At 39.5% G+C, this 25,978-nt stretch overlaps 1 protein-coding gene across 2 annotated transcripts in view; it reads right to left on the bottom strand.

Moving 5' to 3' along the window:
- LOC137273140 (delta-aminolevulinic acid dehydratase-like) overlaps nt 1–24,669 on the bottom strand; it is a 28,508-nt gene extending 3,839 nt beyond the window's left edge. The window contains exons 1-12 of one of the 2 annotated variants that reach the window (XR_010956123.1): nt 24,599–24,669; nt 24,093–24,282; nt 23,236–23,312; nt 21,724–21,776; nt 21,127–21,348; nt 17,498–17,645; nt 6,189–6,324; nt 3,912–3,995; nt 2,104–2,248; nt 1,536–1,623; nt 582–668; nt 66–195 (exon numbers count right to left, since the gene is read on the bottom strand). Coding sequence is in view for 1 of the 2 variants with exons in the window: in XM_067805611.1 (XP_067661712.1) it covers nt 66–195; nt 582–668; nt 1,536–1,623; nt 2,104–2,248; nt 3,912–3,995; nt 6,189–6,324; nt 17,498–17,645; nt 21,127–21,239 (931 nt within the window). In the remaining variant the exon portion in view is untranslated. Of the gene's footprint in view, nt 1–65; nt 196–581; nt 669–1,535; nt 1,624–2,103; nt 2,249–3,911; nt 3,996–6,188; nt 6,325–17,497; nt 17,646–21,126; nt 21,349–21,723; nt 21,777–23,235; nt 23,313–24,092; nt 24,283–24,598 lie in introns of those variants that run through there. The other variant, XM_067805611.1, reaches the window with a different exon arrangement.
- Between the last annotated feature and the right edge of the window lie 1,309 nt (nt 24,670–25,978).

The following is a 25,978-nucleotide window of genomic DNA, read 5'->3' as shown; positions in this document are numbered from 1 at the left end:
TAACAAGAAATCTTTGAGGGATCTCTAGCCAAATGACCAAGTCCTGAAGCATTGTATACACGTACCTGCTCGTCTCATACTCTGGAGAGATTCCAGGACAATGGCCTTCAGATCAAATGCTCCAGCAGCAGCCCCGTGATATAACATAGCGTACTCTCCGGACACATGGTAGATAGCCAGCGGATGCGTGGGGTACTGAAACAAACACTCAATCTTCTCATACACGCAGACAGTGTGATGCTTAACTACCACTAACAAAGTCGGTTTTGCTTGTTTGATCACACAAAGTGATATGATGTGACTTTCTTACCAACTGCAAACAAGTGTCACCAGAAGTTGACATATCCCCCCGGCCCCTACATATTTGAAAGGACAAATCATCTGATGGTTACTTGATGTTTCTTAGACTAAGATTGAATTGTTTCCATGGAAATCATGAAAAATATAAATGCCATATATCTGTAAACAACAAAAGGCACCATTGTCCATCATGTATACTGGATCATCATTGTTAACTGCTGGTATGAAATGTTGAAAAATGCAACAAAACGAAAAAGTATAAAAAAACATGCTTTCCATACCTTCTGTTTGGTCATCCTGACGACATCCAGGTATGGTATCCCTGGCTTGACCATCAACATGTCTGCCCCCTCCGCCACATCTCGATCCTGAAACAATGGAGTCATCATATGCATCCTGTTACAGGCACACAAGGGTGTTTCCTTCTAGATAAGCAAGTGAGTGAATTTAGTTTTAAGCCTCATTTAGCAATATTCAAACAATATCACAGCAGGGAACACCAGAAATAGTCTTCACATATTATTCCAATGTGGAGAATCAAATCCAGGTGTTCAGTATAATGAGTAAACACTTTAACCACTAGGCTACCCAACTGTCACTCCTCCCAACCAATCAAGAGATCGATTGATCAAGCCATCTTTGATATAGAAAATGTACGCCAATACTACAAAATCTGAATGGTGTTTAGCAGCCCCTTCAACATTTCCTACAACTTCTACATTGACATTTTAGCATATTCCACGACAACAGAAACGAAAAAGGAAAGTCTTCTGTCATACAATTCAAGTTTACCATATTCGTCATTTGTCTTTCTAACAAGGAAACATTTTACAAAAAATTAAGAAAATCCATAGTGCTTTTCGGGTGAAAATCATGCTGACAAATTAGTATAGTGTCATCTAAATTCTCAGAATGTGTAGTTGAAGTATCTAGAGTAGTGAATTTGATTTCTAGAACTCAAAAAACAAAAAAAATCACCATCATTTGGACTGGAGATTAAAGTATTCAAACCACACATGATTTTCGTGATATTTAGCATCAGGCCATGTCTGAGTGCCATCTTTATCCAATGAGGAAAACTGCCAAGACTGTCTCAAGACTAACGCACCTCTTGGATGTCAAAATTCAGGGGGATATGGTGGGTGCTGAGTGAGAGAGTGTGGAGGATATAACTTTGAGGAGATTGTATGAATGTGATTGTGAATGAAGGTGAGCAAAGTGCCTGGACTACCTACCACAGCCCGCTCTGCCAGTCCGATGGATCCCGGGGGCAGCTGGTAGCACTTCCTGTCTCCGAAGGATGGTGCACTCTTTGCAGCATCTCTGTGATAGAAAGGAATCACTATAGTACAAAAGACATTTTCAAAATGTTCTGAATATTGAAACTAACAAAATGTAAAATGTTCCCTTCTGAGAGATATAAAATGTATCAAACAAGCCATCTCTCACCTTGTGATTGTACGGACAATGTATAAACATCCAACATTGACATAGCAACCATTTTTGAAGATTTATGTCCCAATTCAGTAGCTTAATACACCTTGAGAAAGTGTAGTGTTATTATAATACTGAGAAGCTCAAACCTGGACGCAGCTATGCTAACAATCTAGTTAGAATATAGGAAGGTCAGCAGTAACATCAGACAGTAGAAGTCTGGGTCTTATACGCCACTGTTACCATCATGGCTGCCACAAATCAATGTAACAGAACAGGAGGTACAGCTAAGATCTGTTTGTGGAACAAAGTACATATCACAGTCTTACTGTCATCATACTGCTGGTGTAAAATGATGAAGATCTTCACCTGAATGGACCATAGAAGCTGGAGGCAAACTTGGCGCTGTAGCTCATCACAGCCACCCTGTTGTCAAGACCTGCCTCTCTCAGGCCCTTCTTGATGGCACCAATCCGTCCATCCATCATGTCAGAGGGAGCTATGACTTGGCACCCTGGCAATACAAGAAGAGCAATAGGTATTCCTGGCACACAGAGACTGCTACCGAAGAACTGTAGCACTTCCACTCCACTAAATGACAATCAGGAAACTGAATGCACAACATAGGTGTCACCTGTTGATTGAATGATACTGTGATGGTTTTTATGCTTAAAACTTACAACCACTTAGTAATCAAAGCTGATCAAGGTTTTCAATACCTAGTTCTGTTTTTTATACTCAATTACTTATGCTGAAAGGGTCAAAAGTTATGATAAAGTCAGTGCCTTTTCAAGTTGAATTCTGTTAACCAGTTTCATGTACAGTGAAGCCTCGTTAGTCTGGACGCTGATAATCCGGATGTCCCGCCTCCCGGATAATTTCAGCTTGGTACCAATCAGTGCCTATATAATTTGCCTCGATAATCCGGAAATTTGGTTTCTGGATCCAGACTCTAAATAGCTGCAACCAATCAGCAAAATAAACAGTAAATTGCTTCACTGTCCGGCCACTGTAAATCATGTTCACAAACCGTAACCGTTCTCAGACATAAGAATTTTCCGCGAATCTGCGAATTTCCGTGTTTTTGGTTTCATTTTCACCATTTCTGAGATCGATGTAAATTTGCAATGTAAAAATCTAAGGAGGGGTGAGGGGGTGTAATGTCGAAAAAGAAGCGCCATTCTTGAAACACAGAGCTGTTTGCTTACTGTGTGCAGAGTTTATCATTTTATAAGCTTTACATACATTAAATGCGTATTTGATTTATCCAGAGTCATGTCTTTTTTGCAATAGTTAAGGGAAGCAACTCTTGCTGAAACGTGGGTCTTGATTTAGTAGTCCGGATGATTCGCAATTTGCTGCAATACACAACCATCCAGATTAACAAGGCTTCACTGTACTCATAAAATAAGCATGTTAGACTTACCATACATTGTGATTTCATTGCAGTTTAAAGGCCAGGTTATAAACCCATGTTGATGGATTGACTGTTGAATGTCTAATGCCTATTTATCATTAAAGCATATATATAAATGTATCATTATTTGGAAGTCAGCAGCATTATACCTGCTTGCAATGCGTGTTAATCACTTGACCTGGCCTTGTTATGGGGGCATCCATCTTGTTTTTGATGACCTACACCAGTACTGTTTTCCATGAATTCTTAGTTAAGTTCACTTTCAGAGAAATACAAACTACTGAAAAGACTAAGGTAGAAATAGACATCAGCCTGATTACATATGCAGATATCGTCTGTGTACAGGTTCGTGTCAGTGCACACTGTGATCAATACTTGGCTAGTACTTGTTAAAATATGTCATACTGAAATGTCGTTTCTACATTTTATTGTCTCTTTTTCATATCTTCTGTCATAGACAGAAACTCCTTAAAGATGATACCTCTGTAGAATTACACCCATATATTATGTGGGTTATTGGCAATAAGCCATCACACCTCCAATATTATTAGTTTATAATCAGTACAGTACCAGTGTCGCCTGCTGACCAATCCAACTGGTTTCATCATCAAAAAGGCTTCATAATAAAGTCGATGAGTGGATCATCTGGTTCACACTCATTTATTTACAGACAGTCACAATCTAGCTGGAATTTTACTGAATGTGGCATTAACCAGCAACAAATACAAAAATGAATAAACACCAAACAATTTCAACATACCTGCTTTGGCATAGTTGACAGCAATCTTGGCCAGGCGAGCAATACTGGCTGTGTTGTCTAGACTACCATCCTCCCTCAGAATACCTGTATGATTGGCAAACATAGGGTTGGAGGGAATAAGAAAGACAATATTCTGTCTTATCAGATGTATCTGTGTGATAAAGTATGTATGGTTACTGAATTTAGAAATTAATTAAATATTTGATGTAACTGAGTATCCCAGTATTGGTGAGTGATGAGCTGATAAACTGTTCACGTATTCTTATGCCTACAACTCTGAGCTGTGGTGACTCACATGCAGCAAGCGGTTTGAAACACACATACTGACGCTTTTTCATCATAAGATATCCGATGACAAAGACTGAACATGATTGTGATGCAGGACAGGTGAGCGAGCGAGCGAGCGAGCGAGTGAGTGTCTTTATGAAACTTTCAGCAACATTCCTGCAATATCAAGGTAGAGGACACCAAAAAGGGGCTTCACACATTATACCCTGGGTATTTGGTAGAGGACACCAAAAAGGGGCTTCACACATTATACCCTGGGTATTTGGTATGATGAGCTTTAACTACTAGGTTACCCCAACTCATTGAGTATTCAGTCATTAAGTTTTCTACTTAATTGATTATTCATTATTTTTTTAATTATTATTTCTTGCATTTGATGTTAGTGTCGCACAGGGGATATATATAAAGCAATAAAATGTGAATTTTCCTTGGTGTAGCAAATGGTGAAGAATATATGTGAATCTTTCAATAAACTCATAAATGATCTCAGGTAGTTGAAATGGGGAACTAAATGTGAATCACTTTGAAAACATGTACTGTATATCGATGGTGAATTGTATATGTGATCAGACAGCACACAAGAAGTTATATGCATAACATCATTGTGCTTCCATGAAGCAATTCACATTTAAGCTGCCTGCTTCAGCTACCTGTCCATGCTCCAACTATCTTACAACAACTGAGTATGGTGTGACACTGAATGTTGAATATTCTCTCATATACAGTATTATCCAGTGAAACTGGTTGTTTGATAACCCTGAACATTTCATTTGACAACAACCTCGTGATGTTCAAATTTCTTTCCATCAGGTCCTCAATGATGTCCAAAAAGTATTCATGAATAAATTTTCAGTGTATGTTATTTGGCATGCAACATATTTCTGTAACAATACAAGCATATGTGATACACTAACTGAGACAGTGACAATTTCATCAAACATGGAAACACAGCATGGGATGAACCGAGTTATGTTGCAGCTGCACACTCGATGAGGTTTCAGAAGAGTAACAAACAAAAACATGCAAATATACAAATAATATCAGATAACTTGACTTTAAATTAGGTTTAATACAGACGATAAATAACTGAAAAACAAATAAATTCCAGATCCTGAAATCATTGTTTGTGTTTATATAACAGTCATAGGAAATGTTTACCAAATCAAATGTTCTGCTTAAAGGAAATCACAGGAACAGATCATGGACATCTTCACATGATCATAAACTGAAAACATCTGCCACACACTGGAAGAATGCACAGGCAAACTGTGCTTTATCTCATTAACAACTAATTTCCTGAGTTAGGCGTGGCAGTGAAGGCAACATCTGGTGGTTCTACTGCCAGACAACAGATGGGTGTCATCGATACAGGAGGTGTTGTACACAGTTGATTGTTGATAGATATGTCTGACCAACCATGCATGCTATGTGGGTGTATGAAATGAATTCAGTTGTTATATACAAGATTACCTTTCTCAGATATTTCTCAAAATAAATCCATTCTCATTTCCTCTGATGACCATGTCTCCCTACATGGGAAGTGAGGTGTTATAATGTTCAGAATCTTGCATGTCAGTCCTTCAATCATACACAAATGCATCACATCACAACCAAGCAGAGAAACAAGTGATGCTGTTTTGTCAAGAGGACTTCAGGGAGTTTAAGTGTGACAACCTGAAGAATGCTCATAAAATTTGACCTGAGCCTGATATCTTATCCCAACCAGACAGTGAGCAGCTGTCAGCTAGAGTTTCTCTTTCTTTGCCACTGACATTGCTCTGAAAACTATTGAGTCTGTCTATCTTTGTCCATGTGCTTCCCACATTTATGTGGGTGAAAATATGTTTATGAAAGCTCCACATCATCAACTTTGTCATAGAGTTATGTATGTAGGTGTGATGTGGATGAGAGCCCCAGGTACTCAGGTCCTAGCGGGCTTGTGCTGGTTCAAGTTTAACTCAGTTGTCCAGTTTGTACTGTCCTACTCACCACAATGACCATGACAAGTGTAGGGGCACAGACACACATCACAGGCTATCAGGAGATGGGGGAACCACTTCCGCAGCAATCCTATAGCAAGCAGCACCGGCGTCGTTGGCAGGTCTGCCCCCGAACCCTCATTGTCCTGAAACAACAAACAGGTGTACATGTTGTTTTGTGACCAGCTCGGATCTATTCTAGTTGTATCACCAGGACCAGTCAATAATGGAGGTGAGATGGGATGAACTTTAAAGGTCACATGCAATGCAAAACCCAACTTTGCAGATTCTGATACCTTTTGGTATGAACTTGCAGAAACAAATTATCAAAAATGCAAATTCACCTTAACACGATGAAGAAAAGCCCATGAAATTGCAGTTGTTTCTTGTGATTACAAGCATCTTGGTTCTACAGTAATAAATACACACTGGTCCCATACATACAGATTTGCAAACCAAGTTTCCAAGAAAGTGCAGCATTAGAAATACTAATTTAATTGCTAATAATTGCTCCGATGGACAAATGAAATGTTTTAATACATGTCTAATTGGAAACATATTTTGATTGTGACAAGCTGTCTCTGCCACTGGCAAATCTCAATAGCTGTTTTATTCACACCTATGTGTCTGCCTGCCTGTCTGGTAATGACAATATTCAAAACACAGCTTTTTTCAAAGACCACATGAAATTTGAACTTAACACCTATCAGGCTATACACCATAAACAGAATACTACCGATTGATGGCTTGTGCACCTGAGTTCGGTCTCTGTTACATTATGTAATTCCACATACAGGCTGGTATGATAATTGTATAAATGACAGGTTATTACATTGTTATGAGAGTGTATTTTCTGTAAATTCTATCACTGATTAAGTGATAATTATTATTTGGGTCACACTGTTTAAAGTTTTGAGTGACAATTATTATGGGTCACATTTCATATCATAAATGTTCAGTGCTTTTTGTACTTTGGCAGCAGACTTTAAGGTACCTTCCTTTGAGTACTTGTTTTGATTAGTTGTGCATACTTCCGGGAGACTATGAGGAAATTCTAGGTTGATGGCGATGGTAGCAAACAGCCCGAATCTTCATGAATCAGTATATAAAGGCTGGTTGTCATGTTGCCTTGGAGTACATCAAACTGCTTGCCTCCATCAATGCTTGACCTGCACAACTTCTGCCTGACAGCTAGCCATGTTACATTCTGTATTACTGTTTCTCACTCTCTTGGTGAGTTGATGTTATATTTGTGACCCATTACTTTAGATTTGACTCATTTGCATTGTAGATTAAACCTATATAGTGAATATTTATACCTGGCCTTTGGTTTTGCTCAATACAAATTACAGAAAATTTCAGACTTCTCAGTGTCATATTTTGCTGGTTTTGAGGGGATTTCTTACACCTTTTGTCATGGCAAATTATTCACTGTGTCACTATCTTTGATTTGCAAACAAACTGGATCCATTTTTCATGGATGACTAGGTCAGACAGACACCAGTGCAAACTCAGATCAATACAGTTTCAAGTTCTGTTTCGTACTTGGACGAATGACAGATTCCAGCCATGCAGTAGTTCACCATCTAAATACTTGTTTGGATTGAATGGAAATGTAGAGAGCATGTATTTACAAAACACAACATCTCTTTGTACATTATTTATGGATAACAACTTCTCTTGTATTTGTTGTTTCAGTATGGATGTACGTGTTTCTCTTAACTCTGTTTTTTTTTTCAATTTTAATTTTTTTTCTTATTGTCATCATATATTCTGCTCCATACATAACAGACCAAACACCAAGACAATAATTTGGGAAATGAAGTTTGGTTACACGTACATCTAATGTGCTGAAAGTGTTTGTCAGTGATACAAGAGGCGTCAACAGTCATAGGGTCTATGTCAGTATCTTCTGGGAGGGCAATCTGATAAGATGGAAGTCTTCCCACTTTGGCAAAACAAATAGAAACGTGTTTGGTTCAGACACCAAGGATGAAAGGATCAAACATTACATTCAAACCCAACATCACCCCTCATTATGTTGGGGTTAATTAATGAATTCACAAAGGCATGTGACCTGATGCACTGCAGGCAACCTATCTACCTGTACTGTGTGTCCAATGTTTACATTACAGAAATGTTGACGTGTAGCAGACGGCTACAGACATGATTGCAGCAGACCCTGCATGCATGCAGTACAGTTGATTCATGGTCTGCTCAGTCGAGAAACGTTTGTTTAGTATACCTGTAAATAATTACAAAGTTTCTGGCAGGGACGTTAATGACTGGGACTATTTTCAGCTTGGTAATTTGTTGGACCCCAGCAGGTCGACATCATCAAAATGTAAACATCATTCAACAATACTTTCTGGTATTATGTGGCTCCTTGGTGCGAGTAACACTTCACAACCCAAAAACCCCTATGCTCACTAGTGGTGTGCTATTGCCTTGAGCTGTCTAAAAGGATTGATAATCATCAATATTGTCTATGTGAAAAACGATTATCAATATGAAACGTGCATCATTGATAATATCATGTATTAATTATTAAGATGAAATAAAGTTTGAAGTGTCTCAGACAATGCATAAAGTTAGATATTTATTCGTGGACAGCTTCTAAATCATGTTAAGCATGGTCCTATACTGGTAATCGAAGCCTTCATATGTCACCACTCACCTCTGACAGAAAATAGATTTTACTACTACAACACTATTCATCAATTATCAATTGATATTCAATTAACGATTATTATGATCTATATAGCTAGGTTGCCTACTGACAACAGCGTGGACAGGGTCTGTGTAGTGTTCTCAACAAAGGCATTGTTTACTTCAACTGGAACGATTCAGTTCGATTCATTGAATATTTAATCTGACACCTTAGTTTTGATTTTCGATAACCATGATCATTATTTTGATTCGATATTTGACTCCAACTTGAGCAGTCTGAAGTGATGGAATAAGGCGAAACTTGATTAGTTGATACCGGGTTAACTATCCAATGAGAATTGTAGTTGACATCACCACGTTGAAAGTTGCACAGAAATAGACATTATTAAATAGACAACTTCACAACTATATTCTCAGACACAACCCCAGCTATATTTATGGGTACCTTGCACCTGAGGGTGAAAATATCAACTGCACATAGCTATAAAAATACTGTGTATTTCAACCAATCAGAAACCTACCAGCCACAAGTGCACAAGACTGTGTACAGAAAAATACTGATTGTAACTACAAACCACATAAATTATCATTATCCATTTGATAGAAACTTCAATCCTGGCAATCGTAACATCCCAACTTCGTGAACACACAATTTCAGATCGACAGAGCAACAAACCTAATTCACACACTGTACACAACTGTGAAACTATTGATGGACAGGTGTACAACATGTATAACGACATATACTCCAGTATTTGAAGAAGGAGTCCAATATATAGTATTCCCAGAAATTATTGAGAATCATGTTGCGTCATGTAACTCATTACGTTTATTAACTTCTGGCGTTTTACTTACATAAACATGTTAAAACATCATCCTTTTACAGTCTCAGTCTTGTTTTAGTACTTTTAGTCCAGTCATCCTAGCTCATATACAGCTCAACCTAGAACAAATTGCAATAAAAGCTGACTCTTCTGTTTTGTAATCCATATAATGTGTATTTTAAGATACAAAAAGTATAGGACTGTATAATGAACGAAAATTGCATTTTTCCTGCCAAAACGCACGTGCATGTTTGTTCATCACAAGACGATTGAATGAGCACACTATACAGAGATTTGTCACGAAAAAGGGCATTTGTCACTGAAATTAAATTTAAGTGCACAGCCTATTTGTGATATATACATATATACACACACACACTTGTAATATAAAACTTCCAATTTACCGTATTTAACATAAATACATTAGCAACAAGACCATAATTCTGTGTATACTTATAACAGCAGGTTGATTCATGTGTCTGTTACCGAGGGATTTCTAATCATCATTTCATTTTATGTGTATGTTGAACACCAGACAGTATGAACTAAACGTGTGTAAGTATTTACCGTATTTACAATATTACCCGAACGTAAATCAGTATAATAACATTGTCAGAAAATGCAGAAGGTACAGTCACGTCACAACTTTGATAAGACAGGATGTAGTTAGTGAACGGAATTAAATGTTTTTAAACTAACCTCACATGATGATATGAAGCCAATAGTGATGCATCGTGCGACTCTAATATTATATTAGATGTCATCTTCAACACGCATTGAGTTGCTGCAGCTGACTCCCCTACATTCACCACATCCTGGAGAGCATTCCAGACCATGTTTCTTACAGCTGCACCGTGCTGAGCCGCAGTCAGTCTTACAGTTACATCTGATAATTCTAAGCAGGTGATCGGGGGCTGGTGGCAGATCTGTGAGAATGGGATATAGACGACCATTTCGTAGTTCCCATCCCCAGTTCTCAGGCAACATGTCCGACGACCTCTGTCCCATCCACTCCTGAACTTGATAGTAGACACGCATTGAATGATATTTTGCTGCAGCTGCAGTTGGAGGCAATTGTTTCGGCTCGACGAATGTTGAATATGCTGCCACTTTTTCACAAAAGCGGACATTTGTCCAGACCCATGTCTGTGTCATCATTGAACAATTTCACGAAAACTCTTTCACCAGCTTTTATGATATCTTCTCTCTCTGTAGCCACACTGAATGCAGATGCCTGTTGACGAAAGGACATGTCAGAGACCAGTTCTTTTACCGCCGACGATTTTCCAATTCCAAACACTCTACTTGTAGTGTCGCATCCTGTAAAAGCATGGATGAACAAGATGTTACTGCAGATGACTTCTCCTACCTTCCGCTTTGTTTCCTTTATTTGCCAGACTTTCCTTTTCTTTTTACTGTTACTCTTTGCCTCTGTCATATAGTAGATTTCTGATGACTCTTCTGATAAACTAGCGTGGTAGCATAGAAGTACCAGCAGGTCTGTGTCCTCACCAATTACAACAGTCGTGTGTTCCTTTGCAAGTTCCACAGCTGTCATGACAATTTCTAGGTCTGCATCACTACGTGCGTGTTTCACTCTACATCCCTGTTCCTGTAAGGCTGTACCAAGGAGATTGATGAACCTCTGTTTGTTAGATTGGTTGGCCAGGAAGTCTTCCTTTTTAGAATTGAGTAACAGGTTCTTTTCACACTTAACTTCTACTCCAGCATCCCCCCGTCTAAGGTGAGCTATATCCTTTATTGTTGGTCCAGCTTCATATCCATCAAACACAATGGTCGCCGTTCCATACCTGTTACGGACATATTCCATGTAGAGCTGAAGGATGGTGTCGTAAGTGCATCCTCGAGGCCAAACTACACGTTGAAGTAGAGCTCCACCATCAAGAACATATTCTCGCTGGACCGTGTGTATTGGAGGTTGCCAATCAGGATTTTGTAATAAAGTCCACAACGAGTCAGCAAGTGCAGCTTTGTTGGCTGGTAGAGGAAGACCTGATGGTTCAAAGAGTGCAGGAGGAATGTTGCACAGTTCAAACTCCAGCACTGATGCCAGATTTTCGCCCATGTTCCTTGCACTGGTTACAATTCTTTGGAACAGAAGTTTAGGATCAACGTGTACTTTATCACCCTCAAACTGTACAGATGCCTTAGAGTGAAGTGTACAAACTTGGTCTTTCTTTTTGAAGACATAATCTTGAACGGACACTCCAGTCATTTTGTCAAGTATCTTCTGTCCAACATATTTGGCATTCTCAACATTTACAGGTTTGTCAGCTATTTCTCCGGTTGCAATATTGCGGAGACTAGTGTCATCACTGAAAGGATTCCTCTCTTCTAAGAACGATAACACTGTCAGAATGTCCTTGTTGTCCTTGTCCATTCGAGCCCCGGTAGCATCCTTGTGTTGCTCATTAGTGCTGTACGAGATTCCAGTGAATGTCTGCATGGCAACGTTCATACTAGCACATGCTGGCATGGACAAGACCCATGTAAGACGTTGAATTTCTCCAATGCCTTTACCCCGAGTCAAACCTCCATTAGTTTTGATGCTACGCATGAGCATCTGCTCTATTTCTAGGTCTGTTGGCAAGCCAGCCCACAAACGGTCGCTACGACGAACAACATGGAGTCCTCTCTTGAAATCTCTGTAGACTTCTTCATGAGTATTTTCCAAAGCCAACATCTTTTGGAGATACAAACGACTCGACTTGGCATAAAGAGAATGTCCAGAAGCTGCAAAGTAAGGAATCATTTCCCTGAGAGATTCAAGATGGAGATCCCAATTACCAGTTCTTTCAGCCTTTATGAACCTTCGCAAAATGTCTATCATCTCTGTGTATTGCAGCCATAACTTTGATGTTCTTCTATCTTTTAACTGTGTCTTGTACTCATCCAGTCTAGACTTTACTCTCTTTAGGACAATGTCTTGACAAATGTCCTCAGTTGATAATTGCCCTCCTAGAAGGTGTTCAAATAGATATACTGCATGTTTGAGATCGTTGTTGGTCACGTCCTTTGTGCTGCACCATCTATTCTGAGGAGTACGTTCTGAATCAATATGTTCATCACACTTGCAAATCCAAGGATATTCAAACGCCTGGCCTAAGAGGAGTGCATTGAGAGCTGTGTCCACAAGAAAGTGGCCTCTGATGGCTCGGGAAACAGCTTTACCTGTCATCATGTGTGGAACTGCATTAGGAGCATACACTGTCTCCAAGACCTCACAAAGTCCAGAACCCAACATAAGGTGACCAATACAACCCAGGAAGGACATTTCTGTATGAAAGGATCCAAGTCTTAGAACAAATGCTTGGAGATCTTTATCTGCAGTTGCACTTGATACAATGGTAGTTGCCTTCCACCAAAGTGGTTGATCAAAGGTGATAACAGGTGTTACATTTTGTTGTCTTGCTTGAGCCCCAACATACTTCAGTGTGGAATATATACATGACATGTCACCAGGATTCATATCAATCATAGGCAAGAAGGTGACAGTTGATATCCCAGCGTGATCTCCTCTGTGAACTGACTGCATATAACCTGACCAGGAGGGTCTCGGAGACTTAAGTGGCCACATGATCTTCCAGAGAATGTCCAATGCTGATGTTGGGTCAGAAGACTCTTCACGATTACAAGATGAAAGTTCTTCATAAACTGTACATGCCAGTCCATTCCAGTCGGATTTGTAGAAATGCATTCCAATTCGGCCAACTGCTACAATGTCTTTTATGCTTGGATTGCCTCTTGTGATTGGCTTGATGGTGTTTCTCCCTGGTGTGGCTGTTGAAATTATGCCCATTCCATGGAATGTGTTATTACCGTCTAAAGTGTGCACGTTGTGGTCGATGTTATCGGCAACGAATTGCAGGGATGACCCAAGTTCGGGGTGTGAGACTTCAGGACTTCCTGTTGCTGCTGCATTGGCTTCAAACCGCTTAACCTCTGTATATGATGAGCAGAACCCATGTTGATGAAGCGAGTCTATCAAGAATCGTGATGCAAAGTGGTGATGCATTTGGACACCAAGTCCAATTTGAAGTGGTGGTACCAATGATCTCGGCCGAGTTGCTTGTATGACAGCTTGCCCAATGGAAGCAACTTTAACTTCAGAGCCTTTTCCATTAAATAGGTGAGTCAACAGAAGTCGAAGGGATTGTGGTAGGTATTCAAGTTGAATTTCAGTTGACTTGATATCATCAATGCTAGGATAAGTTGGATGGTTTCCGCTTATGGCTTTTATGTCACATTTCAGGAGGTCAGCAGTTGCTCTAATCAGGCGCATCTTCTCTCCATCTGGATCTGACTTTTGGGGGGTCTTGTAGAAATCATACAGAATAGATGAAGCATTGTGTCGGAAGGTTACAACATCTGGTTTTCCATCTGCTTCAGCAATGATTATTTTATAACCAAAATGTTCACACAGTTTTCGTTTCATGTATTTTACACTGTAGGGTTCTTCATTAGAGTTCAAATAAGAAGCCATTTTTGAAACTAGATTTGTTACTGTAACCTGTTCATCATCATTTGCTTCAATGTAGTCAGCAACTTGCAAGAATGCAGCAAGTTTCACAGGATCCTCCGGTCTTCCCTGGCGTGGCTTCTTTCGAGGTGTTGGGGAATAACTGTCTACAGCTTGAGGCAACTTTCTGTTTGTCCTGAAATTCACACTGCATGAGTTGTGGTAAACCGCATCCACTGCAAAACAATCGCCAGCATACTCAATTCTTGCAAGAACTTTTGTAGACCATTCATCACCTCTTTTCAAGCAAATATTTTTTATAGTTTCCTGGAACTGCTTTTCGGTCCTAACCGGAATCACATTAGATCTGTGAGTCTTCCCATCTGTTTTTACAGTCTCTCCACAAAACAAGCAATCTGTTTGGAAGCTGAACTCTTTTTCTTGCGACCTTAAAGATCGTGTTTGATTTTCTTGGTCTTGATCCTCATTTTCCGTAAATTTTCTTTTATTAGAGGCAGCAATACTGAATTTATTGATGTGTTTGCGTCTGCACTCCTGGTGTATATATTGTCCTTCTCTTGTTTGTGTGCTTTCTTCGCGCAGAGCACTTGCTCTGTTGATGCTTGTGCTTCCTTTTTCACTGAGTTTTGATGTAGGTTTTCCATTTCCAAGCAGGTCTCCACAGAGGACACACACATTTAGGTCATTGTAACATCTGCAAAAAGTGTTTTGCATTACTGGCCAGGACTCACAAGTGAAGCTTGTTTATTGTTTTGGAAAAATGTAAAAGAGAGCCCTCAGTACTCTAGAGCATTTCTCATGTACTACCCCCCCCCCAAACTGCATGAAACCGGTCTAAAGACAGGTGATTTTGAAAAAAGTAATGGTCCTAATTGGTTTCCATAGTTTGAAAATCCAAACAGATTCAGTTTATGGTAACATTTGAGATTATTTCGGTTGTCTTGATAAATATTATAGTGTTCGGGTGTTGTTGTTGTTATTGTTTTTACTTTTCTATCGATTAGAAAAATAATACCATGCCAGTTATGTCTCACTGCTTGTTTTTGTGTGTTTCGACATTTCGACTGGCAACGTTGAATGGGGTCAACAGCTCTAAGTGAACTATCGTCCAGTATCAACTACTTCAATAGTTCTCCGCCTTGACGGTTAATATATGCAACCTATGAATATATCAGACATCAGTCATGTCAGTTAACTTGTACATGTTTGAAAATAATTACCCAGATTGCGCTGGACTGCCAGCGACGGTACGTTCGTTCGCCATCTTGTTTACGTGACGCAATCTACGGCAACACAGCGAATAACACCGGCCATCTGATTTTTCGTATCAAATGTGCGCGTTTTGGCATTACAAAAAATAACTTTTTCGAACAAAATCGTTCATGATACTTTTCTATACTTTTGATATGTTGAAAGTACACAACTTAGTGGCATGTTCCAGCAGAAATTGTTTTTATTGCAATTTGTTCTACCCCTTTTGCCAGTGTTACTGGACTATTTGTTAGACCTCCTTGCTCAGCAATGCATGCCTGAATACGCCTAGGCACACTACCCATCAAAGTTTGTAGGTAATCGTGTGACAGGGTGTCCCAATATTGGACCACCTCGGCCTTCATATCTTCAATATTTCTCAGTCCCTTTTGGTTTATTCTGTTCTTCATGACTCCCCACACATTCTCAATTGGGTTTAGGTCTGGGCTGTAACTGGGCCAGTCTAAAACTTGAACATTTTCGCCCGACAACCACTGTTTTGTGTAGCGCGCAGTGTGTTTTGGGTCATTATCATGCTGAAAATCCAATCATCTCCATATAATGTTTGTGCTGTCGGAAGAAGGTGACCATTTAGAATGTCAACGTATCTTTCTTTTGTCAAGTTTCCCGTGAAAACACACAATGGCGTCACTCCGCCAGCTGATATGCCACCCCACATGTGAAACTTCGGGCTATGTTTTGGTCGCTGGTAGATAGGTTTGACAGTATCTTTGGTCCAAATTTCCACACAATTAGGGAACTTTCATCCGAAAAGAAAACATTATCCCAATCTTGATTTTCATGAGCCCGACACCAGTTTAAACGTTTTTCCTTTTGTGCATCTTTCATCAACGGCGATGGAATTCCACGTTTTTTCACCCAATTAAGTCTCTGTAATTCCTGCCTAACTGTTTCATTGCATACCTGAGGACTTTCTCTGCTAATCATTTCATTTCTGATGTTCTCAACACTTTTCAATTTGCCCCTACTCACAATCTGCCCAAGTCTTCGGCGATCCACAACACTGAATTTCCTAGGCCGACCTGCCCCTGCTTTGTGCTCTATCCCGGTTCCTGTTTGTATATTCTTCAAAGTTCTGTATACTGTAGACAGAGGAATACCATGTCTACAAGCTAACACTTTAGCATCAGCCTCACCCCTTTCAAAATCATCTAGAATGAGCTTTCTTTTCTCTCTTGCTGCAAATTCTGCCATGTCAACACAGGAAGCCGTCAGCTCAGACAAGGGAGATAACTCTTGACGTAATGAGCTGCCTTCTAAGCCTTCAAGAGTTGTCTCCCTTATTTAGTATGCTTAGTGCATAGTGAAAGCCCTTTTTCCAATCTTAGCATCATTAGAAAAAAAACAAAGATTTTCTCAATAATTTCTGGGAACACTGTACAAGCAGAGTTGCCTGAATGAATGTTTCTATGCTTTCACCAACAGTAGACATTTTAATTCTACACCTCTCCTTGATGATTTGAAAATTACTACAGATTTTATTCTGGGTTTAGATATATGAAGCCTGTCAGCACTCACCACACCTTTCGATAATAACATTGTTGCACACACAACAACAGGTTTACACCTGTAGCTCAATATATAAAAATACATCACTTCAGTTATGGTATTGATGATTGAGAACATTATAACATTTCTTCCCTGGTCTGATGAAATAATTTCATCTTAATTCATGAGATGAACAGTAGCTGTCAATCAAGCCCTGGTTTTCATTTAAACATTGATCAAACATTTGAGGAACTGATGAACTGGTAGGTATCTCTATGCATACAACTCGAACCTGTGTCACTCACATGCAGCAAGTGGTTTCGTAGCTGTATTTCATGGTGAAAAGAAATAATGAAACTCACACACTGATGTTTCTTCAACAGAAGATATCCACTGACAAAGTCAGTGTGAATGTTGCTTTATGTCACATCAGCACAGCAGCAGCTAACTCATGTACATGTAACATTAATACAGTTTACCAGAAAATTGATTTTGGTTCTAGATACTGACTTATCTACCATTATATTTCAGTCCTGCCGAGCAACATGAAACATCACCACCTACCTTGTATATCTTCCCTGGCACTCCAAACAGTAACACTGTCTTTAACCCTTTCTCCACCAGGGGTTGCAGTGCCTCTTTTAGTCGATGGATCCCGTAACGAAACTGACCAGGCATGCTCGTGATCTCCTGGACTGCATCTTCTTCATCGCTGAAAACAATAATAAGATTATTTGCTTGTCTGTTCACTGCTCTAACATTAGTACAGAGATATGATGCCTGTAAATACTGCAGTCTGGACCTGACAATCCAGTGATCAATATTATGGGCAGCAACCCACTCCACTTCAGTGCAGGGACAAGCTATCAATCCGGTCACACACACTGAACAAATTATTGATTGAATCGTAAGTCAGTCCATCAATCTTACTTGTATCAGCAATTATCAATGGGCTAGGGAGACTAATCTCCCTAGATATTCCTAAAAAATGAAACATAAATCTATGCTTCTTTTTGTTATGTTTGTCAAATCAAGACAACAACTGTTGAAGTTTCCTGACTTGTAAATTGAAATGTTAACAACATACTTGCATGCATGTCTCAACAAATAGTATCATTCATCATCTTGACTACAGCATCAGTCAGTGCCTGTTTTGTTAGCGCTATGTTATGATAATGTCCAAGCATTGCCTACATGACCTTGTAGTGCACCATACAATCACAGCAGCTTTTCGTCTGATTACTGTGTGCCAAATACTACCGGTAACCAGCATAGACCAACACACACATGGCCAGCACAGGGAGCGAGTGAGTTAGCGAGTGGGTCAGTTTAGTTTTATGCAACAATCAGAAATATTGCAGCAATATGGAGGCTGTCTGTAAACAATTGAGTCTGGACTAGACAATCCAGTGATCATCAGCATGAGCATCGATCTGCACAACTGGGAAGTGATGATATGTGTCAGCCAAGTCAGCGAGTCTGACCACCCGATCCCGATAGTTGTCTCTTACAACAAGCATATTCGCCCTTTATTAGGCAAGCATGGGAAGACCCATTGTACCCCGCATCTTCACAGGGTCACAGGGACTGATGATATAGGAGTAATAAAAAGTATAGAATATGATGTAGCAGTTTATGAGGAACGAACAAGATCAGCAACTTTTATACATCAAATGAAAACTTAAATCCTGTGAGTGAGTGAGTACTGTTTTATGCTACTTTTAGCAATATTCTAACAATATCATGCCATGAGACACCAGAAATAATTTTACACATTGTATCCATCTGGGGAATCCAACCTGGGTCTTCGGTGTGACGAACGAATGCTTTAACCACTAAGCTACCCATGTATCCTTCATCATGATAGCTTGATGGTATGGACTGTGGCTCATGATATCAACCACAAGTTTTGATGTTGATTAGTGACAGAATATCGTGATACAGCAGGACTCTAGCTGTCAACAGTCATTTACTCTCTAGTCCCAAGCGGGATGTCAGGTTAAAAATGGGATAACATTCAGGCCGAAATAGGGATGTTTTAAAGAAAGAGATTGCTGCATTCAAGTTAATCAATCAATCTTTATTCAGTACTTAAGAGGCCACAGGTCTATGGTACATTTTTATATACACGACATCTACAACTGAGCAGCAGAAAAGCATATGTGTAATATTTACAAATTACAAATTTAAAGTAGATTTTCTTTGTATAAATGCAAAATAGATATACATTGACAGGTTCTGTAATGCAATAGTGTTTTCACTTGTTAATAACATGGTCATCTTTATTTCATTTGGATGAGCGCAATAGTAGGATGCTAGATATTTCTTTCTATGGTTTTCATAGGCGGGACATATGAAAGGAAAATGGTATTCGTCTTGTACAACATTATCGTTACAGAGGTTGCAAATTCTGCGGTTACGAGGATTATTTATATAACGACCAGTTTCAACTAACAACTCATACGATGAGCAGCGAAAACAAGATAAAGCTACACAGAATTTCTTTACAGTGATTTTTGATAAATAATATTCTTTGCATAGTTCAGATTTCCAATGTTTATAATACAGACATTTCTAGGATAGATAGATTGATTCAAGCCAAGTTTGTTGATAGATGTCTTTCATTCTTTGGGTCAGTGACGTAATGAATAGTTTTCTGGCTGGGTGTTCTGACTATTCCAAACATAACCATATCCCATTTTGAACAAAAATTCTCTTGCATTAGTCACCCAATTTCTTTTCCCGTTTAATTCATATATCATCATCATATTATAACATTTCTTAGGAAATCTATGACATGGTATTTTTAACAAACGTAACCAGAACTTTAAAACTTTGATAGTTGAATATATGCATAACAGAAATCTGCCACACTTGCCATACACCATAGTGCTATATGTATTAGATTTCATGCCAAGGTACTTTTTACATGCATATAACTGGACTATTTCTATAGCTTCATAATTTTTCAGACCCCGTATTTCTGATCCATATCGGCATATACTGGGCTTACTTTAGTATCAAATATTTTAAAGAATGTTTTGTATGATGTTTCCCCCAAGATGTTGAGATTTCTATGTTTATCAAAGCCTTGAGGGCTTGCACAGATGCCTGTGTGGTTATTCCAAGAAAGATGGTTAGAAAAACAGACTCCAAGAAATTTATATAAGCTTGTAGTTTATAGTTGTTCGCCTTTGTGAATCCCATTTCTCTCCTTTTGAAAGTTTTGTCATTGTTAAAAACAATGATCTTTGTTTTACTCTGATTAACTGCCATGTTCCATTCATCAGAATAGATTTCAACTTGATCAGTTTGTTTCTGTAGGCCACTTACGGTGCATTCAAGTTGTACATGAGCCACAGTGAAATACGAAAAACTACTCTTGCCTCATCTATGGCTTCCCCTCTCCAGAAGGGCTTAAATGACAGTGTAGAGAATGGGACAATATATAATGACTACTGTCATGTAGCTGGATTTCATTTAAGTGCAGCTATAAAACATATTCTACATACTTTACACTGAGGTCCATTCATGATATAGGACAAAGAGGGGTTATGTTGATTTTTATAGGAGGGAGGTGTCACCCATTTCTTTCTGAGGAGGTAAGAGTGTCATCAGTTTTAAGCATAGGTACTTGTACTAGGTAGCAGTAATAGCTGTGGTCAGCAATCTTTGCCACACGTTGTTATGTTATGAAAAGTCCGTTAGATGTCAGGCGAATGCATCTTCAGTACTCAGTAAACAGATTTTAACTATCATTTTTCATGTGTTTATCACATTACATAATACATATCTCCACCTATGCAGGTTTAAGTTTATTTTATAGTATATCAGTATTTTAAGCATGTTAGATTGAAGTTGACCTGTAAAGCTGTAAAATTTGTTGGACATAGTAACATTAAACTTGGCAATCCAGGTTCAGAAACGCGGACGTATGACAAGATCTCACAGGTTACAATGTGTGTCGACACCGGTACAGAACGTCTGTTGGGCATAACTGTATGACCCCTGAATCTAGATCTGCTAAGCGTTTGTCATTCCGACATTCGTATGAGTGTAACTGAGTATCAGACACAACACACAGCTAGCCAGAAAAAAAACATCGCTGATCGAGAAACGCGAACTCAAAGTCCAAACCTCCGTCAGCGCTGCACGTGTGTAGCTGAGATATGCGACATATTAGTTGTACTCACACAATGAACAGGGGGTATACCAAGTTCTCTGATGTAATGGTAGTATTCGCTGAGTTCCAGCTCCTCAGTATGGGGTGATGATAACCCCCATGTAGAACTGTGTGGTCCGCCATCGTCCTGTTCGTTCACACACGAGCGACTGTCAATACGGTGTTCCCAGGTCCAGTTATCGGAGTCCCTTCAGCCAATCAGCGGGCAAGGTGTCAGTGGGCGGGGCTCACTCTACACACGAGTCAACACCTTTAGACACAACTTGTAAACAATTGCTATTTCTGGATATCGAAAGTAGCCAAAAAGTTTGACATTTCTCTCTGCATGCAATTATATGCATGTGAAAAGAGACCCTGTTAAAAATGCAGGTTTATTTTATGTTTTTCATGTTTAATTCCGTCAGGACATGAAAACGTATGCATTCTCTGAGTTTATTCATTCAAGTCAAAGGCCACAGGCTCACTGGACTTACACCAATTGCATATAGACATTTTGTTATACATAAATATATACACGATAAATAAATTACACAAGGCACTACAGTAACACACATTGCATTGCATGATAACAGCATCATTGATTTAAATGCTAGAAAATTACACTTACCTATAAATTTAGCAATGTTTTTGGAGACGTTGAATTAACAGGATTAATAAATGCTGCAACAGAAGGATACTTCATAGTATGTAAGCTGAATATATATTTTTTTGCATATAAGTAAGAAACGGAATTCATTTTCAACTACATCTATTCCGTAGAGGCTACAGTGTGTGCATAATCAGCTTTCTTCATATATACTTATATATTGATTCTTCATCCAAGTTCAATCCTTAAGTTGTGACATTCGCATCTAATTCCTGATAGAGCTTTACGGTATGTACACTTAAGTTGATAAGAGTTAGATATTGTTCGACATTCAAAACCGATTTGTAGGTAGCATATGAAGATAGTTTAGAGGTTTTTTTCTTCTTTGTTTCTATTTATTTTATTATTTTTTTTTATTTTTTATTTTTTGCATGTGTGCTTGCCACTGTTGAATATTTGCGCCGATGGTGCGTTGTTTTATTTCTGATAGAAAGAGTGTTTTGTTGCCGAACTCCTGCATGATGCATGTGTATATCCAAATCCATACTGAAATAAAATCCGTTTATATAACATTATATACGTCTGCTCCAGAATGTGAGTAACCTCATTCCATACATACAATATTTCTTCCACAGTCTCCAAGAACGGCAGCATTGCGTGCATTTTTAGGTACGAATGTAATTTTCTTGAAATATTTCTCCTGAATGTTTTCTTTGTGTTGAACATGTTGAAGCCCAGTGTATCAGCTCCGTATGTCAAGATTGGTAAACTATTCTGTCGAATAAGTTTGCAGCTACTTAAATCGGCAGTCAATTTACCTGACGCACCTTTTTGGCTTGCTGAGTTAAAGTAGTTGTTGCGTTGTTGAGTTAGTGAGACTTGAATTTCAGTGTGGAGATCCGCCACTGGCTTTCCTCAACGTCTAAGCGTGTGTCTGACACGAAAGATTGGCTTTTTTGCTCTACCTAATCCGAAAGACTGTTCATATTTCCGATTATCCTTTCATTACAACATGTACCCTAATATAACTATTTGTCAGTACAACCTGACATGCAGATGGGGTGGGAGGTATGTGAGTCACCCCACTTTTGGACCAAATACTCGTGTCACCGTCCAGACATATCACTCCACAAATCCATAATTTGGCCAGTCATATCATTCCACATACCCGTATCTTGCACCCGCCGTGCTAGGCCCAGTTTTTAACCCCTTACATAAAACACGCATTTAACTCCGTGCTGGCTGCGTGCTTGTAGGCCAGCTGTAGCACTTGCTGCGAATGAGTGATTCAGTCTCCGTGTCGCTGTATACCTGTGGCCTAGATTGACAGCATATCGATTCATAAATCCCCTGGAGATCCGGGTTAGAAGCGATGTTCCTCATCGATGTTTTTCGTAAGCTGCTAATAACGGGGATCCGATTGTCAGGCTCGCAAGTGAATGATCAAGCCACTGAATTAGGCAATCATACACCAGCCCCAGTGATGTGGCTTGAAACACAACAACAATATCAGCTGTGACAAATATGTCTTACCTTGTTTCTCACCTGTAAAGACCGGGGTCCACACTATGCACAAATGGGTTGGGACCACGTTGCCTGGTCAAAGCTGACTTTCAATGCAAAGGGAAATTGTATACATGTCATGAAATATCTTAAATCAGGTTCAGAATGATATTAAGTCAGCCTATAAAGAAACATGTTATGAAGACTCACGGGAAAAAGTATGGATGCAGACAATATAGAAAACATGTATTTTGAAAATGTGTCTTCTTGACATTTCCCACTTTATCAGTGAGGTGCGTTCCACCACGTGAGGGGGTTGTTGGTCAATTACTATAAGACACATGTAGTAGTTTATTCCAAACTTAACCTTTGACATCGCCAGACGTTTTGCCTGGCACGGGTCAGGCTTGCAGACTTGTAGCTTGGCACATGTAATAATGTCTCAGTTACGTACAGAGAGATGCTCATGCTGTTGATCAGTGGATTCGACGCTGGATGGCTGGTGTTAGTCGACTATCCGTATCCGGGCTCCTTTCACAAGGCAACCTTTACCCAGGTTAACCTTAACTCCCATTCTTTAACACTACACAAGGTAACAAGGTTACCTTAGACTTAGTGCAGTGTTAAAGAATGGGGGTTAACGTTAACCTTAGTTAAGGTTGCTTGGGGAAAGGAGCTCCAGGTTCTGATATGGTCGGCAATGGCGGTTCATACAATCACAACAATCATTATTTGAGAACTGAGTAACAGTCAGATTGATTGGGTAGCTCTGCGGATCTGTTCATATTCATGTTCTTTGTATTCCTCTTAGACTGCAAGTAAATTGTTATCCAAATTCAGATTCAGTTATGTTTTGTTTTATTCAGAGTAAAACATGTCACAGTTACCATTTTAATACTCGGAAGTTGGTTTTGTCAAAGCCTGTACAACGTCCAGCCTGGTTCCCTGAAGACCAGGTTCCCTGAAGACCAGGCTGGTGCAGGATCATGTAGTACCTCGTACTTCTCATGTAAGTAAGTGCTGCTTGCTCAGTGATGATGAGTACATACTGACAGGTGCCCTATGAGGTATGAGGACCTGGGGATATATTTTCATCGCATTAGAGTCCGGTCGGTGCGTAATAGAAAATTGATAATTCTTTGACAGCATTACATATCACTCCTCTACTCGAGACAAAAACTATTGTACACCTTATCAAGTACAGCGGTCATGTTTGATAAACATCCTCACAAATCGACAGCTACCTGCATGTAGCGGTTGGTAGTGGTGGGATAGTTAACTGACATAAGCACTTTAGTCCGCGTGTCTCCAAGCGAGAATGAGGATTTGCAAAATAACTCACGACAATGAATGTCCTGTACCCAAAATTATCTGCCGTTTGTTATACTCTTACCCATCAATGGAAAGAAAAAGTTGTTCATGAAACTGCCATGTAGCTATGTGCCAACACGTGGCCATCCATGACTGAGAAACAGTGTAAACATGCACGTGCAACATGCAGTCCGCTGTTGTTGTGACTGACAAGCTGCACGACTCAACTGATGGGAAACACTTGATTTCTGACATTTTTGATTTCTTTCAACGTGAAGCAGAGAGTGGAAGACCACTTTATGCCTCTAATGAATACTTGAAACGAGCTCCTATAGCTCTTTGTAGGTCTCCTAACAAGCTGAAAAATGCTGTCCGTCTCCAACAGCCAGGCCACCCACGTGGGGAGCATATCAAAACCAAGAAGGGTTCATTAAGAAGATTTTAGACAGATCCAGTCGGCGTGCAAGTGTTAAAGCGCAGTCAGAAAGTAAGTACGTGTCTCTAAGACTCTTGAAAAAATACCTTGAACACGATCTTATCTTACAACATACTAACTATGGCAACTTTTCCATGCAATTGGAAACAGACAGAGCAAAACGGTAAGTGGTAAACGTTAGGGCTGCGTTACTGAACGATCTGAAAACAACACGTGTCTACTAAATAATCATCTTCAAGTGTCTACTAAATCATCATCTTCAAGCTTAAAGTGAGCCTGTGTTCCGAGACTAGAGGTGGGTACATTTATCCCACACAGCCAGCAATCAGTGGGTACCATGTGGAACTGTCAGGGGTCTGATGTAACGTTATCAAGAGGAAAGGGGAATGGCAATTAGAAAATGTAGCATATATCATATTACACTTTCTTAGTAAAAGTACAGATTCTAGTACTTTTGTTGGTATGAGTCCCATCCTGGATTCGAACCCACACCCTCGAAGTCAGTTATATTCGCCAGAAAAGTGATAGTCTTATTAATAACAACAGATATTGTTTGAATATGGTACAATGTATGAAATGGACTTTATTCATATTTAACAGACTATTCCAAGGTCTGATATATTTTGCTGTTCTCATTTGAAGACAAACGGAACATGTGTGACACAACAATACAAGAACGTATGTAAAGTAAACTGAATCAAAAGCGTCTACCCATTCTCACGGGCCCACTCATCGTCTCGTGTCGCCTTTCATAAACAGCGCGAGTCACTGGGGCGTGAACGCCAAGCCACGTCACCATCACCGGGCACAATGAGTGCCAATCACAGGTTAACTGGATGTTCATGGCGTCTACATTTTGTCGGAGTCTTAAAACGTGTGAAATAGAAACTATCCGGCACGTGTTAACATAGTGCGTGAGTTTTACGCCGTTTTTCGCAATATTCCAGCAGTATCGCGATGGGGCACACAAAAAATGGGTTTCACAAATAGTACCATATGGGGAACTAAACCCGGGTCTACGGCGTG

This window comes from Haliotis asinina, chromosome 2 (assembly GCF_037392515.1).
Source record: "Haliotis asinina isolate JCU_RB_2024 chromosome 2, JCU_Hal_asi_v2, whole genome shotgun sequence".
Taxonomy (NCBI): Eukaryota; Metazoa; Mollusca; class Gastropoda; order Lepetellida; family Haliotidae; genus Haliotis; species Haliotis asinina.
This window is presented reverse-complemented; position numbering and strand designations above follow the sequence as displayed.